Here is a 17,980-nt window from a genome sequence, read left to right on the forward strand (position 1 = left end):
TTTTGCTTAAGCATGCATGCATATTTACTTTTAAAAATAAAAAGAACATCTTTTCATTCTTATAATGTACGTTTGATAATATTATTTTAATGCCTGCAACGTATACCAATTTATTCAAACACTTGGTTTTTCCTAAATTTTAGCTACTTAGAAAAATGAAGTGAGACAGTGCTTTTGACTGTCTTTGCATGCAGTATGAGATACTATTATAAGCAATGAACCAGACAAATACAGTTCCTGTCATCATGAAACTTATTTCTAATTGGAACCTTTCTGGTAGAGCACATATCCTTAAATGTTTCCTAAGAAAAAAATTTCTAGAAGCTAAATTGCTAGAACAGAGATGCATTTTAAAATAAAATTTTCCTTCAAGTCTTCTTTTAAAAAATTATTTTTTATTTGAAAAAGCATAGTGGGGGCTGGCGCTGCGGCTCAATAGGCTAATCCTCTGCCATGCGGTGCCAGCACACCGGGTTCTAGTCCTGGTCGGGGCGCCGGATTCTGTCCCGGTTGCCCCTCTTCCAGGCCAGCTCTCTGCTGTGGCCTGGGAGTGCAGTGGAGGATGGCCCAAGTCCTTGGGCCCTGCACCCCATGGGAGACCAGGAGGAAGCACCTGGCTCCTGGCTTCGGATCAGCGTGGTGCGCTGGCCACAGCGCGCTGGCCGTGGTGGCCATTGGGGGGTGAACCAACAGCAAAGGAAGACCTTTCTCTCTCTCTCTCTCTCTCCCTCTCTCACTGTCCACTCTGCCTATAAAAAATTAAAAAAAAAAAAAAAAGGCATAGTGGGGCCCATGCCATGATTTATGGGTTAATCCTCCACCTGCGGCACTGGCATCCCATATGGGCCCCGGGTTCTAGTCCCGGTTGCATCTCTTCCAGTCCGGCTCTCTGCTGTGGCCCTGGAGGGCAGTGGAGGATGGCCCAAGTGCTTGGGCCCCTGCACCCGCATGGGAGACCAGGAAGAAGCTCCTGGCTCCTGGCTTCGGATCGGCGCAGCTCCAGCCGTTGTGGCCATTTGGGGAGTGAACCATCGGATGGAAGACCTCTCTCTCTCTTTCTCTCTGTGTTAACTCTGACTTTCAAATAAATAAATAATTCTTAAAAAAAAAAAACTAAAAAGTTGAGTGGAGTACAGTTGTAACTAAAATACTCTAATTACTAAGTAGAATATTTGTAGTTAAGTTTTTTTTTAGATAAGAGTATTTTCAAACTAAATAAAAAGAATATTCCCTCATAACTGGACTATTTGATTACTCTAAAATAGTTTATTCAGGAAAGAATAAATGCTGAATTCTTTTCCTTTAATTCCCAAATTCCAAAGTAAGGAATTGGTATAGCAGTTGTCTCCATGGGGGTCTATGAGTTTTGTTTTGCTTTGGCATTTTTGTCTTTTAAAAAGTAATGGAGATGAGTTGAAATTATTTCCAAAGGAAAGTAACTTTTTTAAATGACATCAGACTTTTTCTTTTATATTGAAAGCATTGAAGAAAGTGTTTTTCAAATGGAAGTTACCCAATCCCCACCATCCTGATGCAGTAACTTCAGAATTTTAATTTTTATATTGCTCTTTTCTGTTTTTGTTTTCATAACTGCATTTTTTTTTTTGAGTTCCAGTGGGCTTTTATTGAGATAAAGGAACAAAAATCCAGATTTTACCACTCATCTTTTCTGAACCTTGTAACCTCAGTAGACTCTGGTCCATAAATGTGTACATACAACATAACACATCCCAACAAAAACAGAGACCCACTGGAACATTTGCCAATTAACAGAAAGCCAATTTTCCCTTTCCCCAAATATTTTCAAAGTTTTGAGTTTCCACTGCTCATTTCTCAGTGGAAGTGGTCCCTTGTGGCTAGGGATGTTAGAATTTTCTCCCATTTTTACCAAACAAAAATAATAATTTCAAGTTTCAAAACAGGGAAGTCACTTTGTTTTCTCCAGGCACCCCTCCCCAAACCATTGGTTAAAATACAGCAGCCTGCATCTTAATAACCCAGCCCTACCCCCACCCTTGCCTTACCCAGCGCTGTCTACTGGAGAATTTAAATACACTTCTGTTGGAATCTGTCAGTGGAGGGGCAGAGTCCAGGTGCCAGGCTAGCTCCCTCTGACCTCATGAACTGTTGTAACCTTTGGACACTTAACTCTTCACCCCAAAGATGAGTTATTAGATCAGAGGAGAGATTTTTCTTTGGGAGTTTTAAAAAACTATCTTTAGGGATATAAAGAACTATAAGCTCTCCAAAGTCCACTTAAGTTTACCAAAAAGCTGACTCACTTCAGCACCCACCAGGCCAATAATTTTGTTTGACAAAAGTATTTGGCAAGAAAATGATTCCACAATAAAAATTTTAAAGATACATAGAACACTGAAAAAAATAGCAAATTAAAATAACATGGCTTAATTCCCAAGAACTTATTTCATCTTTTTGTTACTCATCTAGCAGGTCAGGAGTGTGGCTAAAGGCAGTTTCTGATGAGGCTATGAGCTCCCAAAGAGTTTCTAAACCCTCCCTCCCACCCCTATTAAAAAAAAATAGGAAAAGAAAAAAACTGAGGTGATCAGAATGAAATGTTTTGAATCCAACAATTTATACTAAAGGCTTTGTGCTAAGTTGTCTTGTTCTAACCACGCCTGATGGTATCAAACACAAAGCAAGAGTCCAAGGAAAGATGCTCCCATCTCATTCTGAAAACATAAACTGGTGACCACCCCACCCCCCACCCCCAACTTTTTGGGCCGACCCATGTTATGATGCTGGGACCAGACTGAAAATAAGCTATATTTAGGTTTTCCTTTCCCTTCTTTCCAGGAAGATCTTAGAGTGAACTTGCTGCATTCCTGAGGGAAAGGCAAGAAAGCTGTTTTCCCCATCAGAACACATGGGGAGACAAAAACATAGGCTCGAGCAGCATGGTGTGTAACAGTCCATAATCTATTACACAACTATACAACCATAAGCCAAACATGAATTGGATGCAGTTTTAGTATTAAAAATAGGGACTAGTTCTCACTCAAATGAACCACACTGGAAAAATATAACCATTACTGAAAACAAACAAAAACAATATTGGAAACAATCTGAAAATAATTCCAATAACAATGTTGAAGGATCCCCAAATAAAAAAAATTTTAAAGAAAAAATAAAAAGGAAAAAGACTAGGCTTTGACCCAGTCATTAGAGCATCTTTCCATTTAACAATTTCTATTCAAGAGTCAAGCACCAAAACTGGACAGCTGCTTCTGTAAGACTGTGTCCAATAGTGGTGTCCCAGACAGTCTAACTTTTAAAGCATCTGTGCTTTCTAATGGGCTAGTTTTAATTTGATATCACCTATTTTGAAAGCATTTCTAAATATTTAAGTTGTTTTCAATTTTATTAGGATAAATTCCTAGGAAATGAGATTGATATAATATGAATAGTTTTATGGTTTATGTTTGCCTTACTGCATTCCCCAAAGTTGTAACATTTTTTTTTTTTTTTCTGACAGGCAGAGTGGACAGTGAGAGAGAGAGAGACAGAGAGAAAGGTCTTCCTTTGCCGTTGGTTCACCCTCCAATGGCCGCCACGGTAGGCGCGCTGCGGCCGGCGCACTGCGCTGATCCGATGGCAGGAGCCAGGTGCTTCTCCTGGTCTCCCATGGGGTGCAGGGCCCAAGGACTTGGGCCATCCTCCACTGCACTCCCTGGCCACAGCAGAGAGCTGGCCTGGAAGAGGGGCAACTGGGACAGAATCCGGCGCCCCGACCGGGACTAGAACCCGGTGTGCCGGCGCCGCATGGCAGAGGATTAGCCTATTGAGCCGCAGCGCCGGCCCAAAGTTGTAACATTTTACAGTATCACCTTTTGCGTGGGGGTTTTATATGTTGTTGCTAATTTGGTAAGTATAACAGAGAGATCAAAGTTGCTCTTATTTGCTTTTGTGTGATTTATCTGTATACTTTGTTCATTTATATAAATAAATGTCTTAATGGTTTCTTTATACAAAAAAAAAAAAAAAGTATCACTGGGGGCCGCCGCTGTGGCTCAGCAAGTTGGAGCCCTGGTCTGCAGTGCTGGCATCCCATATGGGCACTGATTCAGGTCCCGGCAGCTCCACTTTTGATTCAGCTCTCTACTATGGCCTGGGAAAGCAGTGGAAGATTGCCCAAGTGCTTGGGCCCTCACACCTGCATGGGCAACCTAGAGTAGTGTCTAGGCTCCTGGCTTCAAATCAGCCAAGCTTCAAGAGTTGCAGCCATGTAGAAAGTGAACCAGCGGATGGAAGACCTCTCTCTCTCTGTCTCTCTCTGCCTCTCAAAAAAAAAAAAAAAAAAAAAAAGTATGATTGGGTGGGTTAAGCTACCACCTGCAGCACTGACATCCCATATGGGTCCTAGTTTGATTCCTGGTTGCTCCATTTCCCATCCAGCTCCCTGCTAATGTACTTAGGAAAGCAGCAGAAGATGGCCCAAGTGCTTGGGGCCCTGCACCCATGTGGGAGACTAGAAGAAGCTCCTGGCTCCTGGCTTTAGTGTGTTCAAGCTCCAGCCATTGCTGCCATTTGGGGAGTAAACCAGCAGATGGAAGATCTCTTTCTCTTTTACTCTACCTTTCAAATAAAATAAATAATTAATCTTTTTTAAAAAGTATCATTATGAACTCACTTTTTTTTTTTTAGTACATTTCAATTACTTGTAGTCATTATGCTTGATTCTCAAATTGTCCTATCTTTGGTAGTGAGGGCCACTTCAAGTTGGCTTCTGAGTCCTTAAGACCAGACTATATTAGTTTCCTTTCTACATGACAAATAAAATATCCTGGGCCCATCTAACATGTTTTTTTTTTTTCTAATAAATTTAGAAGAAATGAGAGAATAAGAAGTCATCATTTTGTAACTCCTAGTGAAACAACCGATGGGAGTAATTATAGTCAAGGGATGAAATGATTAGGCACAAGTACAATGGGAGTTTCAATCCACAAAGCAGCCTAGGCATCGTTAAAGTGGGATATTATAGGCCTCTTGATACAGTTCAATATAAAGTTTACATCATGATCTATAATGGATTTTTACCAAAAATAAAGTTGAACTTGAATCTAAGTAAACTTTTAGAACCAATTTTCAGTCTCTAGGTAATACAAAGGCTAGAGAAACAAACTAAATAATGTCACAGGAAGTAATCAGAAGACACAGAATGTGGAACAGCAGCCTACAGGATAAACAACTTTTTTTTTTAACAAGTTAATGTCAGAAGAAAAAAAAAGAAAAAATACATACAAAAATAAATAATAAAGGCTGTTCTTGATGCATTTTTTAGAGATTTGGCAAAGGCAACAGTGAGTATGATTTAAGGCAATCAATTACAAAAATATATCTTTGATATAATCTGGGGACATCTGAAAATGGACTGCATATAACAGTATGAGGTTGTTGCTGATTTTTCTTAGTTGTATTAATGGTTGTGCGGTTTTTAAAAAAAGGAGATATGTCTATAGAACACAGAAGTGTCATAACAAAATGTTCAAAAGTAAAAGAAAAAGATGATGCAAAAGAAAAAATGATTCTTAATTATTGAATTGGGGTGAAGCATATAAGGGATTCTTTATATAGTCATTCTGTTTTTTTTATGTAAGTGAAATTTTTCATAATAAAGCCTTAATGATATAAGCACAACATATATATGAAACCAAAATGTGATGGTGTTTTTACCTACCTGTATATTGATGGATCATTGAGGTCAAGTGTCTCATTAACATAGTCAGCAAGTATAAATGGGAATACTGGATACTGCATCAGATCATTGAAAGATCGGCCAGCATGCTTGTTTAAGTGAGTCAAATATTCAAAATTAGTAATTTGTCCAGCATACCATAAATTTGTCAGAGCATTGATATTGCCATATTCCAGAAGATTTGGGAGGTTATTTGTAAGTATATTATGGTACACATCATCACGAATCTAAAAGGGAAGGAGAAGGAAAAATCTGATATTTTTATTGACACTTTATAGATATTACAAATCTCAAGTCCTCCAAGAAAGTACTTTTTTTTAAAAAAAAAAAAATTTCTGCTCAATACAATTAACCGGTGGAGAACTGAGATTAAAATCCCTGTCTCCCCTCAGATGGAATTCTAGGCTCCTGACTTTGGACTGGTCCAGCCCTGGCTGTTGAAGACATTTGAAGAGTGAATCAGTGGATGAAAGATTTCTCTCTCTCTGTCTCTCCTTCTCTCTGTAATTCTGCCTTTAAAGCACATGCAATAATTTTTAAAAAAAATACGGAAGTCTCCAAAAAGGTTAGGATCTCTTAATCACTACACTTTGCAGCTGGAAAAATCCATTAATAAGAAACTTCTAAGAAAAAGTTTCACTTATATACCAATACTAAAAAAATAAAAATCAGTAAGTGTACCATGGTATGGAACAAAGAGAATGATCTTCTGAATTAAACAGAACTCATCTGTTTTCCTTCTAACCTCTTTGTGCTACAGTTAGCAAATCTGAATATATGGAGGTGGTAATATTTATAAGAATTAAATAAAATATCCTTTCAATAGCATATTTGATGTCCACTATTGACTGAAGACAATATAAACTTTTTTCAAGATTCACAAAAGTTCTGTCATAGCAAAAGAGTATTATGATTTTTCTACAGCTAAATGTCATTTGGAAATAAATAAAAAGCAAAATTGATGATCCAAGCTTTTCTAAAAACAAATTTGAAATACCTGGCTGTCTTAAAAGTGTATATGCTCATGTATAGGAAAAAGAGCCATAGGTGTGGAATATGAAACGGGAGAGGTTTGGGTAGTGAAATAAATGTGTAAGCTAATGACAAGAATAAGAAAACAAAGCTGTAGTTATGGAACAGGCGGAACCACAGTGTTCAGCAACCTAAATCTGTAGCCTAAATCTGAATGTTGCCAACTGCTGATGCTAAGGTTGATGCAAGGAAATTTGTAACAGACTATATACCAAATTCTGAAGGAAAAGGAAACATTCATTCATTGAACACATATTTACTGAACACCTACCAACCACTAGTGTTCAAGCTACTGAAATGTAGCACTTACAAAAATCTTGACATTCAGGACTGGTGCTGTGGTGCAGCAGGTTAAGCCCCAGCATCCTATATGGTTGCTGGTCCAAGTCTTGGTTGCTCCACTTCTAATACAGCTCCTGCTAATTATCCTGGGAAGCAGTGGAGGATGGTCCAAGTACTTGGGACCCTGCACCCACATGGGAGACCTGGAAAAAGTTCTTGGCTCCTGGCTTAGGCCTTGCCCAGCTCTGGCCATTGCCACCATCTGGGGAGTGAACCAGTGGATGGAAGACCTGTCACTCTCTGTACTTACCTCTCTCTGTAACTCTTCCTTTCAAATAAGTAAAAATAAATCTTTAAAAAAAAGTCTCGACATTCTACTGGGGGGAGGCAGACAATACCAGATGCTATTAAGTTCCATGGAGGAAAACAGAACAAACTAAGAGAGATAGGAATGCTTGGGGGTTGAGGGGGAGGTGCATCATTGCTTTGTATAGTCAGATAAGGTTTTATGATAAGGAGAAACTTGATCACAGGATCTGAAAGAAGTGAAGGATTGAGTCATTTGGATTCTAAGAGAAAAAAACATTCCAGGGGACAGTAATTGCAAAGACAGTGAGGCATCAAAGTCTGACACATTCAAAGAAAGGAAAGTCACCATGAATGGAGTAAAAAGAGTGAGGGAGAGAATGACAAAGGGATAAGGTCAGAGAGATAACAAGGGCTCAGAATATTCAGAGATTTATAACAAGCTATTAAAAGGACTCTGGCTTTAACTGGGTGATGTGGAAGTGACGAGAAGATCCTGAGCAGAGGATTGATATAATCTAACATACCTTAGCCGCTGAGTTGAGAACATTCTTAAGGAAGGTACATACGGAAATAGGGAGGTCATTTAGGAAAATATTAAATGATTTAGGCAAGAGATGATGGTAGCTTAGATGATGATAGTAACAGTAGAAACAGATTCTGGATGTACTGTGAGGGCAAAGCCAACAAGGACTTACTGACAGAGGTGCAGGGGGTCAGAGCACTAGCAGAACCTATGTTAATTTCAAGGCATTTGTCTTGGCCCTCAGGATGCAGTTATTTATTTCGATGCAGAAAACTAGAAGGAGATTTTGGAAGACGAAAAGTTCAGTTTTTAGGACTTTTAAAAAAGATTTTTTTACTTGAGAGGCAGACTTACAGTAAGACAGAGGGAGAGACAGAGAGAGAGGTATTCCCTTCACTGGTTCACTCCCCAAATGGCCACAACAGTCAGAGTTAGGCTGATCTGAAGCCAGGAGCCAGGAGCTTCTTCCGGGTTTCCCAAGGGGGTGCAGGGGCCCAAGCACACCACTGTTTCCCCAGGTCATTAGCAGAGAGCTGGATTGGAAGAGGAGCAGCTGGGACTTGAACCAGCGACCACAAGGGATGCTGATGCTGCAGGCGGAGGCTTAACCCACTATGTTACAGTGCCAGCCTCCAGCATGTTATGTTTGAGATGTTAATTAGTGACTTCCAAATGGAGATGTTAAGTAGAAAGTTAAGTATTTTGAGTATGGCATTCAGGAGTGAGGTTTGGGTAGTGATATAAATGTGAAAGTTCTTAACATGCAGTGGTGGGGGCAGGTGCTGTGACATAATGGGTGAAGCTGCTGTCTGCAGTGCTGGCATCCCAGATAGGCATCAGTTGTAGTCCTGGCTGCTCCACTTACAATACAGCTCTCTGCTATGGCCTGGGAAAGCAGTGGAAGATGGCCCAAGTCCTTGGGTCCCTGCATCTGCGTGGGAGACCCCAAAGAAGCTCCTGGCTCCTGGCTTCGGATCAGCTCAGCTCTAGCCATGTGGCCACTTGGAGAGTGAACCAGTGGATGGAAGATCTCTCACTCTCTCTGTCCCTGCCTCTCTGTAACTCTGCCTTTCAAATAAATAATTATCTTTAAAAAATTAAATAGATGGTAAACAATTTAAAAAATGCAGTGGTATGTTAAAGCTTTGAGACTGGATGGAGAATGGAAAAAGTCTGAGGAACAAGCCTTGAGGCCACCAAGGGAGAATACTCAAACAAGACTGAGAAGGCATGGCCTGTGAAGCACGACAAGATCTAAGAGAAAGTGGTAAGCCAGAAGCCCAGAGAGGAAGGCATTTTTTAAGAGGACAGTCATCACACGTGTCAAATACTACTGATAGGTCAAGTAAGATGAAGACTAGGAAACAGGACCATGAGGTTTAGCAGCATAGAAGACACTAATGACCCTGAAGATGGGTAAGAAGAAGCCTGACTGGAGCATTTCAAAAGAAAACTGGAGGGAAAGAACACAACTTTTCCCAAGACGTCTTCTAGAAAGGAGAGCAGACAAATAGTAGCTGACAGAATGTGGGGGTCAAGAGAGGGATGATCAAAGGTATACTCTACCATAGGAGTGAGCAAGTTTAAAAGACACCTTTCATTTTGGGGAATCAGAATTCAACACAATCTTGGAGGTCAAAAGCAATCTGCACAGAACAAAGGGTTTACCTCCTTATTTTACTTTGGAAACAGTGAATTAAAGTTTAAATAACTTAAACCTTCAAAATAATTAACATAGGTTATAGTTCCATTGGTCCCATTCTCACTTAAACAGTGTACATCTATTAATAAAGATGAATTTACCTTGGTGTTATCAAATGCTAACAGGAGTGTTCTGCCATTTGTTAAAAAGATTTCTACAGCATTATCTCTCAACTGCCACCAACGCTTGTGAACTTCTTTAATCTCTTCATATGTCCAGGAAAATGATGCTGGTTCTAACTCTCCCTGAAGGCTCTAAGACAAAGGAAATAGACAAAGATATTTATTTTACATGAAATATAGATAATTATACATTTATGGCATATGATTTTTAGTTTTATATATATATATAAAGTTTTATTCATTTACTTGAAAGGCAGAGTGACAGAGAAAGGGAGAGACAAGGAGAGAAAAAGGGAGAGAGGAAGGGAGGGAAGGAGGAAGAGATATCTTTCATCTGCTGGTTTGCTTCCCAAATGCCCCCAATAGCTAGGGCTGGGCAGGCTGAAGCCGGGAGCCAGGAAATCCAGCCGAGTCTCCCACATGGGTTACAGGAACCTAAGCACTTTGCCCATCATCTGCTGCCTACCAGGGGCATTGGAAGGAGAGCTGGATTGGCAGCTCAGTGTAGCTGGGACTCAAAACAGGTACTCTTATACCAGATGTGTGCATCTCTAGCAGCGGTTTGACCCACAGTACCACAATACCCACCACTAATTATTTCAATTTTAAGTTTTTGGTGAATCAAACCTATGATTATAAAGTAAATTAAAAATATTCTTTGCAAAAATTAATGAAAAGGAAAGGAGTTGGATGAGAGAGAGGAGGAAGGAGGGAAGTATGGTTATGCTCTTAGAACTGTACCTATGAAATACATGAAATCTGTTCTCTTTATATTAAAAAATGAAAAAGAAATATATTAACAAAGAAAGAAATGGAAAAAAATTTAAGGTTTTTAACAAATATCAGGATGAAAGAAAAAATCTTTTATGTAAAAATAGCATATAAGAGTACCCGAAAACCCTCTCATTATAAAACATTTCAAAATGCAAGGTAAAATTTAAGATTTAAAAACAAAATTAATAAGCTTTATGAATATCAATTTTAAGTTTACAGAAAATGGAGTCTATAGTTCAGAGTTCCTATTTCTACTCCCTGACAAGAACTTTCCTCTCCTCCCTTGTACTGTTTTCCTATAATTAGTATCTTGCATTTGGTGCAGAACATTTACTACAATTGGTGAACAAATACTGATACATTATTCTTACCTAAAGTGCACAGTTTACATTAGGATTCACTCTTTATGTAGTATCTCCTATGGGTTTTGACAAATGTATACTGATTTGTGTTTACTGTAACAGTATCCTACTGCTCTCAAAATCCTCTGTGCCTCCTTCCCCTCATCCCTAACTGCTGGTAACCACTGATCTTTTTACTGTCTCCATAGTTTTGCCTTTTCCAGAATATCACATAGTTGGAATAACACAATATGTAAAGTTTTCAGGTTTACTTTGCCTTTTTTTAAAAAAAGATTTATTTATTTGAAAGGCAGCATTACAGAGAGGCAGAGGCAGAGTTAGAGAGAGAGAAAGGTTTGCTTTCTTTTAACTTAGAAAATATTCTTTTAACTGCATAGCTCAGCTTGCATGAAATAGGGAAATTAAATCTCCAGCAGTAAAAAAGTAAAAGCAAGGAGGCTGGCCTTGTGGTTTAATGGGTTAATCCACCCGCTGCTACACTGGCATCCCATTTGGGTGCAGGTTTGAGACGTGGTTGCTCCACTTCAGATCCAGCTCCTTGCTAAGGTGCCTGGGAAAGCAGCGGAAGATGGCCCAACTCCTTGGGCCCCTGAGCCCATGTGGGAGGCCTGGAAGAAGCTCCAGCTCCTGGTCAAACTGGCCCAGCACTGGTTGTTGCAGCCATTTGGGGAGTGAACCAGCAGATGGAAGATATATTCATCCTCTCTCTCTCTCTCTCTCTCTCTCTCTGTAACTCTGCCTTTCAAGTAAATAAAAAATAAAACTTTTTTTAAAAAAGGAAAAAGTAAAAGAAATTTGAAAAATAACAGAGAGGAAGAAGTGATACTTTGGTTCACTGGCTATGAGTCTGCATGTGCATGCATGTATGCACAAACTCGAGTTTTAGAAATGAAGTGACTGAAGTTCACAATCATGTGAGGAGGAAGATGCATGCCTTGAGTTCCCTGGATCAAGGTATTGAGATTCTTTCAGAAAGCTAAAACCCACCAAGAGACAAGTTCCCAGTGAAAGATTAGATAAACAGATACGCCCATCACTGAAGGAGGAATAACCAGGTAGCTTGTCTTTGTTGGCCTGATGTCTGAGTGGAAAATAGAAAAAGGCTTCTCTTAGAGAATTTGTAACAGTCCCTGCCTTCAAATGGATTTAGGTTGAAAGATTAAATTATCTGTATAAGAAGCACAGTTCCCAAGTCATCCAGCAAAGGCGAAGGCAGAGTCTCCAGAGGAAAATTCCTGCAATAAATATAGCACCTTTGCAGACAAAACTCCACTGAACGTGTGCTCACAGACCAAAATATGAAAAATCTGAAAAAATGAGTCTAAATCATTTGTAATTTGCAAGTGAACATATTAATTATGTTACTTAATGCTTTTGATAGAGAAATCATGAAAAAGTTTCCACCAAAATTTAAATAGTTAGAATAAACTGTATCTTAGTGTTTTTTCCTCCAATAGTTCCATCTGAAAAATTGCATTAACCTACTTTTTTGTAAAAAAAAAATTTAATTATTTATTTGAAAGGCAGAGTCAGTGGAGGCAGGGGGAGGGGAAAGAAACAGAGAACTCTTCCATCCACCAGTCCACTCCCCAAATGGCCACAACCGCCAGGACTGGGCCAGGCAGAAGTCAGGAGCCTCATCTGGGTCTCCCACATGGGTGACAGGGGACAAAACACTTGGGCTGTCTTCTGCTGCATTTCCAGGGCTATCAGCAGGGAGCTGGCTTGGAAGTGGAGGAGCCAGGATATGAACTGGCACCTATGTGCGATGCCAGTGCCACAGGTTCCTGCCACCTGGCTCCTAGCTTCTGCCCATCCTAGCCCCAATTTCTGTGGGCCTTTGGAGAGTGAACCAACAGATGGGAACTCTTTGTTGGTCTGTCTGTCTCTCTATGAAGTAGACAGAAAAAAAATTTGCCAGAACATGGAATTAAAAATATGAGAGAGGGGCTGGTGCTGGGGTGTAACAGGTTAAGCTGCCGACTGAGACACAGTATCCCATTTGGGCACCAGTTTGAGTCACGGCTATTCCACTTCTAATTCAGCTCCGTGCTAATGTGCTTGGGAAAGCAGCAGAAGATGGCCCAAATGCTTGGGACCCAGCCACTCACATGGGAGATCCAGAAGAAACTGGCTCCTGGCTTGGGCTTGGCCCAGCCCTGGCCGTTGCAGTAATTTGGGGAGTCAACCAGCAGATGGAAGATGTCTCTCTCTCCATCTCTCCCCCTTTCAAATATATAAAATACATCTTAAAAAAAATTATGAGGGTCTGGAGTTGTGGCAGAATGGGTTAAACTGAGGCTTGCAATGCTGGTATCCCATATGAGCACCTGTTTGAGTCCCTGTTGGTCCACTTTCATTCCAGCTCCCTGATAATGTGCCTGAGAAAGCAGTTTAAGATGGCCCAAATACCTGGGCCCCTGAAACCCATGTGGGAGACCTGGATGGAGTTCCTGGTTCTTGGCTCCCAGTTTCAGCTTGGTCTGGTCCCATTCATTGCGGCCACTGGGGAGTCAACCAGAAGGTATAAGATCTCTTTCTCTAATTCTGCCTTTCGAATAAATACATCCTTAAAAAGTGTTATGAAACTATTTTGTTGAAAAATTTGAACTCCATGAAGTTTTTTCATAATGTGCATTTTCTATGTATTCTGCAAAAAATTTTTTGCAAAAATCAAAATAAACTATACTTTTAATTCCACTTTTCCATGAGCTTGCTGAAGGGCAGTCATATTTGCTGGTACTCACTATGTGCTTTGATTAAATAAATCTTTATAAGACAAAAAGGGGAATGAGATATTTACAGGAATATATAAAGTATAGGAGAGTAAATGTTATAAAAGAAGAGATAACATCATTAAAGTATAAAGGAAGAAAGTAGCCTTTAGAAACTAGGCCCAGGCCTTGTATTTTTGGAATAATGCTAGTATAGCACACAAAGAAGAGTGATTACACCAAAATGCAAAGACTGGGGTGGACCTCTTTCTTAATGTGCAATGTCCTTTGTCTTAAAATTTGGTGCCATATGTAGAAAAAAAAAAGAGGAAGAGGAAAATGTCTTTTGGTTACATAAAATGTTGTTTTATATTCCAACTATTAAATTCTTTGCTAATAAGAAGATACATCTTGAAAAAGAATAATAACTGGGGCCGGCTCTGTGGCATAGTGGGTAAAGCCCCTGGTTCAGGACCCAGCTGTTCTACTTTTGATCCAGCTCTCTGATATTGGCCTGGGAAAGCAGTGGAAGATGGCCCACTTGGGCCCCTGCATCTGTGTGGGAGACCCACAAGAAGCTCCCAGCTCCTGGCTTTGGATCAGCACAGCTTGGGCTGTTGTGGCCATCTGAGGAGTGAACCAGCGAATGGAAGACCTCTCTCTCTCTGCCTCTCCTTCTCTCTCTGTGTAACTCTGACTTTCAAATAAATAAATAAATCTTAAAAAAAAAGGAAAAAGAATAATAACCATACTTTTACTAGCTGGGACAAATGCTGTGATAACTGGTAGATAAATCAGAAAAGAATGTATACTCAAGTATTTTGGCTGTAATAAATATTTTCATATCACTTGTTTTATCAAATTTTATGTTTTCACATTAATTTCTTTAAAATCAAATATGTATTTGTCTTTAATAACATGTAATTTTATTCAAGGCTTTAGGAATTTTCTGAAACAATATGTCTTATTTCTTCTATTATAGAGATCTCAAAAAATTTTTTGAATGGCATACACGGCAATTCAAAAAAGTTTTAGTGTACGAAAAACACAAGTTAAGAGCATTTTTTATTATTTTTCAACTCATGTCAGTATTTCCAAAGGATAAAAATTATTTTTACTGTTATGTGACTATCATAATGATTTGTTATTCAATTATGTAAAACCTCCTCCCCCCCTTTGAAGGCAAAGATAATTGACAATGAACTGAGAATAGTAGGGAGTTGTTACTTCTTGTGACTGAAGACAGTGATGAAAAAGAACGGCCAATAACTGAAATAAGATGCACTTTAGAACTTGACTCCTAATATTAACTGCAAATAGAACTCAGGTTGTAAGTCAGAGGAGATGGTACAAACTTCTTTTTAAAATTATTTTTAAAAAATGGAATTTAGAAAAATCTATACATAGAGTGGTAACAGATGAGCTCTCTAATAGTTCCACTAGCTCTCTCATCATACCAAATTAATACATTTTTGGAATATATCTAGGATTGATATAAGTGCAAACTTAAGCCTCTACTCACCGAACTTTCAACTGTATCAGAAGCATTATCTTCCACAAAATACATTCCACATTTACCTGAAAAAATAATTGGATAAAGAGTTTAAAAATTTATGTTTTGAGCCGGTACTGTGATGTAACAGCTTGGGCTGCTGCCTGTGGCACCGGTATCCCATGTGGTTATCAGTTCACATCCTGGTTGCTCTACTACTGATCCAGCTCCCTGCTGATGCACCTAGGAAAGCAGCGGAAGATGGCACAAGTGCTTGGGACCCTGTACCCTGTGGGAGACCTGAAAGAAGGTCCTGGCTCCTGGCCCACCCCCAGCCACTGCAGCTATTTGAGGAGAAGATCAACAGATGGAAGATGTCTCTCTGTCTTTGTCTCTGTCTCTCCCCCTCTCTTTCCCTGTAACTCTGCCTTTCAAACAAATAAAATAAATCTTAAAAAAAAGAAAACGTTTTGTGCTTATATGGCTATAAGCTTGACCTCTGGAGTTCTGTGGCCTGAATTTGAATCACAACACCAATAAACAGTTCCTTGAACTTAATAAATATCTAAACTGGTATCGTGGTACAGTGGGTTAAGTTGCCACTTGCAATACTGGCTTCACATGTCACAGCACTTGGTTAGAGTACCTGCTGCTCTGCTTCTGATCCAGCTCCTACCTAATGCATCTGGGAAAACAGCAAAAGATGGCCCAAGTACTTGGACCCCTGCCACCCATGTGGGAGACCTGGATCAGTTCCTGGCTCCTTGCTCTGCCCTAGTCTAGCTCTAGCCACTAGGGGCATTTGGGGAGTTAATTAGTGAATGGAAGATCTCTCTCTCTCTCCGTCTCTCTCTGCCACTCTTTCAAAAATAAATAAATAAATCTTTTAAAAAATAATTATTCAAAAATAGTATATATGAGAGCTTAGGCAAGTTTCTTAAGCTCTCTGTATCTTAGTTTCCTTATTTTTAAAAAAAAGGGAAAGAAAAGAAAGAAGACAAGAACGTATTTCAGAATAACTGTGGAAATTAAATTAGAATATATATAAAATAGTGCCTGATTCAGAACTAAACAAATGTTAGCTATTTTTATTATTATCATTATTCTCATTATATCATGATTTGCTTTCTTTTTGTCTACCTCAACTGAAGTGATAAAATTTTCTAGTAAAGAGGGATCCTTAATTATTTTACTGATTGAGAAACTCAACAGAGAGAATTGGCCCTAAAAATAGATCCCCTTTTTTTAAAAAAAATTGAAAAATAGCATCCTAAATTGTCTGCTGCTAACACATTTCCCATGTCACGTTTCAAAATGTTAAGAATTTCTCCGGGACTGTGCCACCTACATGCTGGTCACATGTAGTTGAGTGCTGGGTGGACCAAGAAGGACAGTATCTCCATTTTGTCAGACTTTGCCAACAAATTTGAATCTCCATGTGTTGTACCTTGGTGGCTGTAACTTTATCCTATGGCAGTGATTCTTAAGTTTGAGGGTGCATCTGAATCACAGGAGGACTCATCAAAATAGAGACTTCAAATACCACATAGTTTCAGATACATTCTGGGCTGGGGACCAAAAATGTGCACTTTGAAGAAATTTCCATGTGATACTGATACTGCTGGTTCAGGAACCACACTTTGAGAATGACTGGCCTATGGCATATAATTTGGCTTTTTAAAGGGACTAGAAATCACTTCATATAAAATTCATTCCTTCATATATTGAAGAAAAAACTTCCCACCAAATATAACTATCTACACAGGTAACCACGGATTGACAATCTTAGTCTTTCTCTCAGAAGCACAATAAGAAACATAAATTATGAAAAATCTCAAGGTATACAGATTTCTTATGCATAGGTATATCTGTTAAAATACTAAGAAAATAAATACAGTAATGAATTTCATTTTAAAACCTAACCTGGCAAATATAAAAATATACATTTATAAAGAAAATTTTGTAAAAATTAAAATGCTATTTATGTGTATTTCAGAAAACAGGATATTAATTGTCCATATTATGAGTCATATGCCTGACAGCAGTACCCTCCCCTACCTGCAGTTTTGCTTTCTACAGTTTTTGTACCAATGGTCAAGTGCAGTCCAAAAATATTAAATGGAAAATTCCAGAAATAAATTAGAGTTTTTAATTGTGTGCTGTTCTGAGAAGTGTATTGAAACCACATGCCATCCTGCTCCACCTGCCCAGGGTGTGAATCATCCCACTGTCCAGTGTATCCATGTTGTATATCCTACCTGCCCATTAGTCACTTGTAGCCATCTTGTTTTCTCAGATTGATTGTTATGGTATCACAGTGCTTATGTTCAAGCAATCCTTATTTTACCCAATAATATCTCCAAAATACAAGAGTAGTTATGCTGGCAATTTAGATATGCTAAAGAGAACTTTAAAGTGCTTCCTTTTTTAAAAATTTATTTTCTATTTATTTGAAAGGCAGAGTTAGAGAGAGAGGAGGAGCAACAGAGAGATAGAGATCTTTCCATCTGCTGGTTCCCTCCCCAAATGGCTACAATGGCAGAAGCTGGGCCAGGTAGAAGCCAGGAGCCCAAAGCTTCTTCTGGGTGTCCCATGTGGGTGTAGGGGTCCAACCACTTGGGCTATCTTCTGCTGCTTTCCCCATTAGCTTTCTCCATTAGCAGGGAGCTGGATGGGAGTGGAGCAGCTGGGACTCGAACCAGTGTCCATATGGGATATGGGTGTCACAGGCGGAGGCTTAACACGCTGTGCCACAAACCGTCCCTAAAATGCTTGCTTTAAGTGAAAAGTTGAAAGGATAATATTTTGAGAGACAGAGAGGGAGTGTACATTCACACAACTTTTATTATACTATATTGTTATAACTATTATTATTAGTTATTGTTGCTAATCTCTTACTGTGTAATACAGTGAACTTTATCATAGGTACATATGTACCAGATAAAACAGTAT

The 17,980-nt window shown here is 39.2% G+C and overlaps 1 protein-coding gene and 1 non-coding gene across 5 annotated transcripts in view; one reads left to right on the plus strand and one right to left on the minus strand.

Annotated features, from left to right (window-relative positions):
• Nucleotides 1-17,980, minus strand: part of LYST (lysosomal trafficking regulator) — a 225,275-nt gene that overhangs the window by 47,688 nt on the left and 159,607 nt on the right. For all 4 annotated transcript variants that reach the window (XM_062210653.1, XM_062210655.1, XM_062210652.1 and 1 more), the window contains 3 exons: nucleotides 15,059-15,114; nucleotides 9,666-9,818; nucleotides 5,699-5,943 (listed from right to left, as the gene is read on the minus strand). In XM_062210653.1, the coding sequence (XP_062066637.1) occupies nucleotides 5,699-5,943; nucleotides 9,666-9,818; nucleotides 15,059-15,114 (454 nt within the window). The remainder of the gene's footprint in view (nucleotides 1-5,698; nucleotides 5,944-9,665; nucleotides 9,819-15,058; nucleotides 15,115-17,980) is intronic.
• Nucleotides 13,676-13,850, plus strand: LOC133774058 (small nucleolar RNA SNORA81). The gene has a single exon (XR_009868035.1). It is a non-coding gene; the product is annotated as a small nucleolar RNA SNORA81 (small nucleolar RNA).

This window comes from Lepus europaeus, chromosome 14, assembly GCF_033115175.1.
Source record: "Lepus europaeus isolate LE1 chromosome 14, mLepTim1.pri, whole genome shotgun sequence".
Lineage (NCBI taxonomy): Eukaryota > Metazoa > Chordata > Mammalia > Lagomorpha > Leporidae > Lepus > Lepus europaeus.